Raw genomic sequence first — 8,964 nt, forward strand, 5'->3', positions numbered from 1 at the left:
CGCTGCTCCCCTCAGCAGTGTACTTCATTGATCTGCCTGTTCTACGTCCCATTCTGTCTCTGGTGAATCCTCTCACCCTCTGCATCCCTCTGGCCTGTACTCCAGTTAAACTAACTAAATCTTAAAAAAAAAATAAAGTACAGTCTTATGACTCCTGGGATCTTTGAGAACCTTTCAGGGAACCTATGAAGTCAGAACTTTGTTTATAGTAATATTAAAGTATTTACATTTTTGCTCTTAACCTTCAACAAGTGTATGGTGTAATTTTCTAGCAGCTGGCAACAAGACATGTAGTTTTGCAAGGGTGATTAAATATAGATACAAACATAAGTAGTCAGTGAGCTAAAGCTAGACATTACAGAGGTTCACAGAAATAGAAAACAGTACATTCTTTTCATTGATTGGTTGTTCCTATAGAAAGTAATTTTCACAAGAAAAGTGTTACGTGAACCTGATGGTTTATTGCATTTTTAAAAATAAATTAATATTTTTATCAGTTTTAGATTTTTAAGACAGTTTTTAAATGTTGACAGCTATAATCAGCAGCTCCTTGAAGATCCTTAAAGTGGTCCTAAAACTGAAAAGTTTGAGAAATGTGGACACATATGAGAGCACTGTGTAAATATGTGCTGACATTGCTAGTTTAAGGATCTCCAAGCACTTTAGACATGTGCAACGCAAGGACTCTGCTCCAACAGGCAGGGTCGCTTAGTTTGGGGTCCAAGGTGCTTGTTGAACTATCTACAGTTGTCTGCAAGTTCATGCATTGGTCATACATCTGGGTTTGTTTGTTTTTGTTTTGTTTTGTTTTGTTTTTTCCTGAGTAAAATCCATAGTCTTCAGATCCTTAGAATGTCCTAAAAGATCTGTAGATATAACTATTGCTGGCTATATCTACCCCAATCCCATTTTTTTCTCTGAGGAAAGAAAAAGACACCTGAGAGAAGATGCAAAATACTTAAAAGCTCTTATGTCTGTAACCTGGGCTTGACTGTTTTTTGAGTGCTTGATTCTTTTCTTCTCTGCATGTGGAAGGGAGATAGGCCTGCTTCTCCAGACACCAGGGAGGAGGGCTTTCTCTCTGTGCCATGCCTTTGGCATCTTTCAGGTCTCTGTTTCACTGTTAAAAATAATTGACAAAGTAATCTTTCCCCAGGAAAAACGTGTTGAGTAGCATTCCAAACTAAAATATCCTTAAAATGTTTAGTTTAGTGGTAGATATATAAAATGAACATTTTGAAGGCAATTTTGTGACATAAGTTTAATTATTATCAATTAAACAAAGTTCCCTTTGTTATAGTAATCACTCTCTCTTCCAGTTGCAATTTTTGGAGGTAACCAAAACCATAAAATGCATTCTGCATGAGAGTGGTGTCTTGTAAATATTGTGTACATTTAATTTGATTAAACACTGCTTCATTAGATTTTAATGTGCTATATATGTTATGTGTTTCAGAAACTCCAGAAAGGAACTTAATGACATACGATTTGAATTTACTCCAGGAAGAGGTGAGTTTTAATTGAAATTATTTTATTTCTGCAAAGAGCATTTCAGAAATTGATTACAAGCATGTGGTTATAATTTGCTACTCAAAAATGCTTTCTCTAAAAGTAAAGGAAGGAAGGAGAGTGGAAAGGATTTGTGATAATTGTAGGGAATGCATGAACTATGCTGACAGGGTATATGGCATATATGCACATGCAAAATGAATTTATTAGCTTGACTGGGAGCAGAAACACCAACACAGGATGAAAGAACTACAAGACAACAGTCTGAGTAATGTAATGAGGAAGCACAGGCGTCCCAGAAAGGGTTCATCAGCAGTCGATGATAGAGAAAATGTAGCACATTTTTTGCCTTTGTTCTCAGTTCAAGTGACATGAAGCCTCTGCTGAGGAATGTCTCTTGCCTCCCTTGGCTGCAGATACCACTAAGCTTGGTGGGAAAATGTCCGTCTAGCCACTGAATTCAATTTTAGTATTTTTTAATAGTCCCTAAAATACTTTAAAGACTGGACTAGTTGTTCTTTTAGCTCCTGGATGGATGCCTGAAGTCAGAACCATGTCATTTTTTTGGGTATCTGTAGCATCTGGCAAGAACATGGCATACCGGAAAATTTCAAGTACTTTAGGGAATTAGTGGGTAAATAACATATTAACGGGCTTTTGAGAAGACCAGATAAGTTTCTAAACACTGCAGTTTCTACTATTGAGTTTATAACTAATATAAACCTAGAGAAATGAAGATCAGATACTAATGCTAAGACTGTAAATGTTTTTCTTGATCTCTGGTTTCTGGTTTTTATGGGTATGAAAACAGTCTTGAGGTCTATCTTCTAAACTGCATCCACCTCATGAATGAATATATTAACAAATGTGCCCTAATAACTGCTATATAAATGCATTACAAACATTTTTGATTGATTAAATTAGCTGAAATTTTGAAAAACCTGCAGTACAATAATTTCTAGCTTGTTATCTGACCATTTAAGGGCTTTAACTTCCCTGTTTTCACCTGTGAGAAGAGCAACCTTGAACTCAAAATGCCAATGCCAGTGGTGGGAACTTCAGGAAACAGAGAGCTCTGGCCAATTACATTCAGTTTAAACAAACAAAAAACAAAAACAACAACAACAACAAAAAAACACTGCCAATCAAACAGTGAAAGTCCCAGGGCCATGTATGGCCTAATAAGTCAAAGGACAGTTTTTTATTTTAAACTTGTTTCTTTTCCTCTCAGTGTTTAAACATGACAGTGGCCATGAGAATCAATTTTAATTTGGATAACAAAGAAGTGAATTACTGAGGAGTCAAGGATGTTAAAATGTACTGGCTTTGGAAGTGTAATTTGCTACAGTTAAGAGTGGCCGGTTTTTGTTGTCCAAACAAAAACCATAGCTTTGGCTTCTTGACAATAACTGACCTTTTTGGGTAGTGAGCAGTAGCTCATTAGTAATGGGAATGCCATGGATACATCACTATACCTGAGTGACTACTGAGGCTGTCTGCATTTCAGTTGTCTGCTCTATCCGTGCATGCACATTACACGTGTACTGTGTGTGTGCTGTGCGTACACAAATATGTATATGTGTGGCACAGAATGTATGACAGAAATATACCAGTATTCTGTCCTTGTTTGAGAGCATGGTCTTTGTCTTTATTATGTTCCTATATGCTCCAGAAACCGAGTGTTTACACATTAAGAATGTTAAACAGCTTAAAGAAAAATAAATTACCAGTCACTTGTAAGTGTCTGTTCCTACAGTGTTACTGATATAAAGCTACGTGCATACAAAATAACTTGAATAACACACACGGAATATTTCCATTTTGTCTAGCCAGAATGACCATTATCATGTTAGCATAACTCATCTGGTACGAGGAGATCTGAAAGTAATAAGATATGCTGTATGTGTTGATCATTTAGGAAATGTCATTTTCTTTCATACTGTCTCAGTGTTTACCCTAAATATGACTTCTTTGATTATTCCATTTTCAACTACATTATGTGATTATAACTCCTTACTCAACTATAAGATGGTATAAACTTGGAGATTATAGCAGGTGCGTTAGTATGTGATCAGTCAGTAGAAAAGTAATGACCACCTATTGAGTGTTCTGGTAGCCATTTGACATCCATCTGTTATTTTTTGAAGTTTCAGGTGTTATACAGAAAGATGGAGATTTATGAGACTGAACGTTTTAGCCAGTTTCACAAAACTAAATCATATTCATAGAAGTCTTTCATTTTGTTACCCTCTATTCTTTGTTATGGGATCATTTTATCCCTACAAGAGTATTGGAAGGGGGCCCTTCCTGGTGGCCTCGTGGTCAAGTCTCAGAGCTATCTCCTGTATATCCTGAGTTCAGTCCCTTGACCAGGGAGCGGACCCACATAGTGCAGCAGATCTCTCCTCTCCCATTTCACTGACTGCTCCCCTTAGCAGTCTATTTCAATAACTCTGCCTGTTTTGCTCCCACTCTGTCTCTGCAAACTCTGTCACCCCACCACATCTCTGGCCTACGCCCAAGTTCTTGCAGTGCAAAAATGAATACATGAATTGAAAGAAAACACTTTTTAAGTATTATAAGGTGTTATTTGTGACAGACCCAAGATGAACCTTCCTTCTATAAATTTTCATAGATTAGTAATCAGCTGCCTATGTATTTCTTTAATTCCACTTCATTCATGATTCCATTTCGTTCATTCTATGATGACATGGAATGAGTAAAATGATAAATTACTACACTTTCTTTTTTTCCAGAAAGGCTAAGAATATTATACATTAAATATTTATTGGCTATTTGGGAATTTTGAGTGATGTGTGAAAGGGAGAGAGTACACAGGAACAAAAGCTGCACTTCAGACGCTTAGATGCGTCAACATGACGGTTACAACTTACTGAGTAATTGCTGTGTGTCAGACACCAGGCTAAGCACTTTAAAGTTTATGAGCATTTACTGTTACTTATGAAAGCTCTACCTGCAGTTACATGCTCACATATATACACTGACATGCGCGCGCACACACACACTTTCAAGCTCACTTATTCACTTACATGACTACCTCACTTAAAACACAGATTAAGCAAGGAAACCCTATGCTGAGGGCTGGCTCTGGCATAGCAAACTGCAGCTCAGTTTAGATGCTTGTTTGATTCAGCAGCTATATTTTCAGATGTTCCCTGATTTTAGAAGGCACTTAAGTCAAACCTCTCCCTAGATTGCTACCAGCTTTTACTCTTACCAAGCAAGAGTTCTGGATGTTTGTGAAAATATCTAAAGGCCATCAAGACCATGTCATCTCCCTTGTAAAACAGGAGTTTATAGTGATTCTTTTTTATAATGGGAATTATAATTTATCAATTCCTCTTTAGAAATATTTCAAACTTCTCACTATTATCGTGTTCATTCATAGCCTTTCAATTAGGTAATTTTAGCTATATTCACCTGCTAACGCCTGTTAATCCCATCTTTGATTGCTAACTCCTGTCTCATGAAAAAACTGCATTCTTCATGTCTTCTAAGAAAATAAATCTTGCTATCAAATGATCAATGCCATGTTAAAAGTGTTTTGTAATAGCATACATTCAAATAGCTCCTCCTGATAGTTCAATAAGCTCTTAAGTTGTTGGTACCAAATATAAGGTGGTAGCAAAAGCTATCTATTCAGCCTTTGCTATAAATTCTAACTCAGTAACTCCTAATGACAGAAAGGATTGATCATGACTGGAATTAACCTTGGCAAGAAAGAAAAGCAGTGTCACAGGGATCAGTTAGAAGAGGACTTCAGTGAACTTAAGGATTAATTCAGACAGTGGCCAAAGGGCAAAAGTTTCTGGCCAAATACAAATAATAAGATAAAAATAATTTTGTGTCCACTTCTATTACTTAAGCAGCAGAACGCAAATTGTCCATGGCAGAAAGTAGTTCATGATGCTTCTGATTATTCCTTCTGTTAGAGTCTGAATTGTTGCATTAACAAACAAGGGTGATTTTTGTAAATGAAAAAATACACATTTTACATGGTACTGAATTGTTGATTTTTATTTTATGGTTACTAATACATATTCATTGCACATTTGAACAGATACAGCAGATGGCGTTTCTCAGGAGCTCTTCTCTGCTGGCTTGGTTGACGGTCATGATGTGGTGATAGGTAAATCATTTTTCAGTATGCACTGTCATTTTGTTATGTCAAATGGGAATGCATTGGGAAACAAGGTCTTCATAAAGTTAAAATTTATACTAAATTTTAAGAAAGTTATTTTGATTATCTCTTACGTAAAAGCTCAGTGCAAATTTGAGCCATTTATCTGGATATGATTTATGAAATGAGGAGCCTCAATTATTGGAAATATAACAAAGAACTTGAAAGACCCCCCCCCCCCAAATCCCATGTCATAGCAAAGATAAGATGCCAAAAATTCCACGTACCAAAATAGGGTGCTCTCTGAGGTCCTTTGTCAGAGTTTCTCTGTTTTGTTTAGTTGTCGTAAGCTTAGTTGTTTTCCCATCAGTCAAATTCATCATAAGGTCATCATAAGATCATAAGGATGGACCTAGAGGTAATTCAATCCCTACCTCTCACTGTGTAGTATAAGGAAGCACATTCCTAAATCGTTTCCATGGTTTGTGCAGGGCCTCGAGGCTGTTTGTGAGACAGCTACTTCATTTGAGACCGCAGCTCTTTACTGCTTTTAGAAGCAAGATAGTTGTCTGGGAATAGGGGATCTTCCTAGATTAAGACCTGTTGATAGCAGCAAAAATTTACTGGAAACCTGACAGGGCAAGGGAGGCAGAAAACCTATAAGCGGCTGACACTGTGATCCAACAACAAACGTCACATCCTTCTGCTTGGGGGGAAGGGTGGGCACCTGCACGCACTGCAGCGCGTTCTGAGCTCGTGAAGACTGTGATGTAGTCAATTGTGGATGACCATCTTGCTGACCTAAGTAATCAAGACTAGTGAATGTCATGTTAGTATTTGGTATAATGTTAACTGTATTTTGGGAAATATGCATTATAAGTGTATTTCAAAAAATATTCAGATCTGTTAAAGGTTATATGGATCCATTAAGTGATAATGTTTTAACTTAAAAATATTTACTAGAAATATGTCCTCCTCTAATAGGTGCCAGAGTATGATTGAGAGAAAGAGAGCTTGAAGTAGATAAGCACAACCATCAGAATAACTTGTTCCTAGAAACCCTATGTTGTAGATCTTTATAAAAAAAGAATTACTTAATGAACAGTAACTGGGGTTTTAGTAGGAGATGGAAATTCTAACTAGATAATAAGTTTCTAATGTGATATTAATATGTACGTACCACATCATGAATCAGTGGTAGATATTTTTATAATGAGAGAAAATTGCATTCTTTATCATGATATGTGAAGCTTGAACACTGTTTTCACAAGGGGGTGTTGATTATTTTGCCCATTGCATGCCTTTTATGGTGATGTATTTTAGTAGAAAGTGGTATATATTTTGTATACTTTAAAATCTTGTGAGATGTTGTGACCAGCTAAATTCTTACCTAAATTTTCTTATCAAATGTGAGGGTAAGCTGAGTGAAAATGTCAATTCAATGTTGGGGTCTACTATAAATTCCATCTTAGAATTCTTTTTGTTAACAGTCCCTTCATAAATGTAGATGTTCTCATTTGTATCAGAAAAAAAAAGGGGCCCACTCCTTTGTGTCTTAGATTACCTGCAGAAATGAGAAAAGTCATTGGTTAGATCAAGATATCCAGAAAGATATGTTTTCCTTAATGAGAGCTATGTTTCGTAGAGTAAGTTATTAAAAATTAACTGATGAAAATAATAACCAAAAGTGTATTTTAAACAACTACTAAAGTTTCCTATTAGGCAGGATGTCAAGGATCAAACAATCTTTTGATTTGAATTAATCCTGGCAGGTGGTAGGGAACATGGAGAATAAAGAGATTCATGGAAAGATATTAGGTCAGAGTTTTTAAACATGGTCTTGCTTCAGGCCTATAGTCAAATTGTAGTGTACTTCTCATTTTGCCTCAGGCCCAGCTGAATCTAAACTGGAAGGGTTTTTATGATTTTTAAATGTGGAAATGTAGGCATCATTTATGTACAACTTATCACATGTGTTTTAAATACAACACATAGCACAGAATGCTTATGTATTTCCATGCTTTATTCTTCTAAAAATTTTTTTCACTCTGCATGTTTTCCCCTTTCTTGGAGCTAAAATGTAGAAACTTGGAGTAAGACCAAGTATGTGTAATTCTCTCTGAGCTAGTAGCACTAAAATGCCTTAGAGCAATGTCACACCTGAGAGTCACAAACAACTTCTGCATGTTCCATTTGATCATCACATCAATTCTTTAAGGCAGAGGAAGGACAGGTTGTTTTTCACCCGTATTTTGTGGATGAAAACTGGAGGTCAAAAAAGTTTCCAGGTGCATTGCATCTTGTCACAGTTTTCGAACTTGGGGTCTCATGTCTTCAAGCTCAGATCATAACCCTGACTCTTACACTCTGTGTACAATTTATTTGATATCTTCAGTCTTGACAAGGTGGGCCCAGAATATATCAAGTGATGGTAGTTTTGTATCACTTAGGAAAAAAAATAGCTTGTCCTTACTTGTTTTTCTGGTATCAGTAAATGTCACTTTATATCTTAATTCTCGACTATTTGATAAGCAGATAAAATGTTTAATTTTGTACCCACAAACTTTTCTCAGCAATCCTCTGCTTCTTTCTTTATCTGTTTCCCTCTTGACTAGATTTCTCCCACCAATATATTAAAATGTTTTTATTTCTCCCACCTTAAAGAAAAAATAAAAGAAGAAACCCTCTCTCTTCTCTACCTCATCTACATCTCTTTCTCTCCATCACCCTACAACTAATCCACTCACAGGATTAGTGAGAGGACTAATTCCTTTCCCACCACTCTCTCTCTAACTCATTCTTCCAGGCCCCTGACCTCCCCACTCAAACTGCTTTTTGCAAAGTCATATGTGGGGGAGACACACTTCTAGCAGATGAAGTGGCAAATGCAAAGGCAGGTGCAGCTGGCATAAAGTGAGCAGGAGGGAGGTGGGTAGAAGATACAAGGTCTGTTGCTAAATCCAGTGCTTCATTCTTAGTCCCCATCTTACATGACACATGAATAGTATGGGGTAGTTGATAATGCTCTCCTCAGTGATACATTTTTTAAAAGATTTATTTATGCATACAGAACTGGGGTACAGGCCTAAGGTGTGTTAGGTGAGAGGATTCACCAGAGACAGAGTGGGGAGCAGAGCAGGCCAACTGACAAAGTACTCTGCTGAGGGGAGCAGCAGGAGTGTCTGAAGAGGTCTGCCGAGCCATGTGGGTCACCTCCAGGGTAGGCGGGGATCGAACTCATGCTGAAGTGACTTTAGTCTTAGTTCTATGCTTTAACCCACCAGGGAGGGCCATATATATATATATATATATAT

The 8,964-nt window shown here is 36.9% G+C and overlaps 1 protein-coding gene across 1 annotated transcript in view; it reads left to right on the top strand.

Moving 5' to 3' along the window:
- The window catches only part of STK39 (serine threonine kinase 39), a 254,646-nt gene that overhangs the window by 199,121 nt on the left and 46,561 nt on the right, over positions 1 to 8,964 (top strand). Inside the window, exons 18-19 of the mRNA XM_012725522.1 lie at positions 1,457 to 1,509; positions 5,591 to 5,659. Of these exons, the coding sequence (XP_012580976.1) occupies positions 1,457 to 1,509; positions 5,591 to 5,659 (122 nt within the window). The remainder of the gene's footprint in view (positions 1 to 1,456; positions 1,510 to 5,590; positions 5,660 to 8,964) is intronic.

Source organism: Condylura cristata, unplaced genomic scaffold (assembly GCF_000260355.1).
Source record: "Condylura cristata isolate star-nosed mole 26May11 unplaced genomic scaffold, ConCri1.0 scaffold00002, whole genome shotgun sequence".
Lineage (NCBI taxonomy): Eukaryota > Metazoa > Chordata > Mammalia > Eulipotyphla > Talpidae > Condylura > Condylura cristata.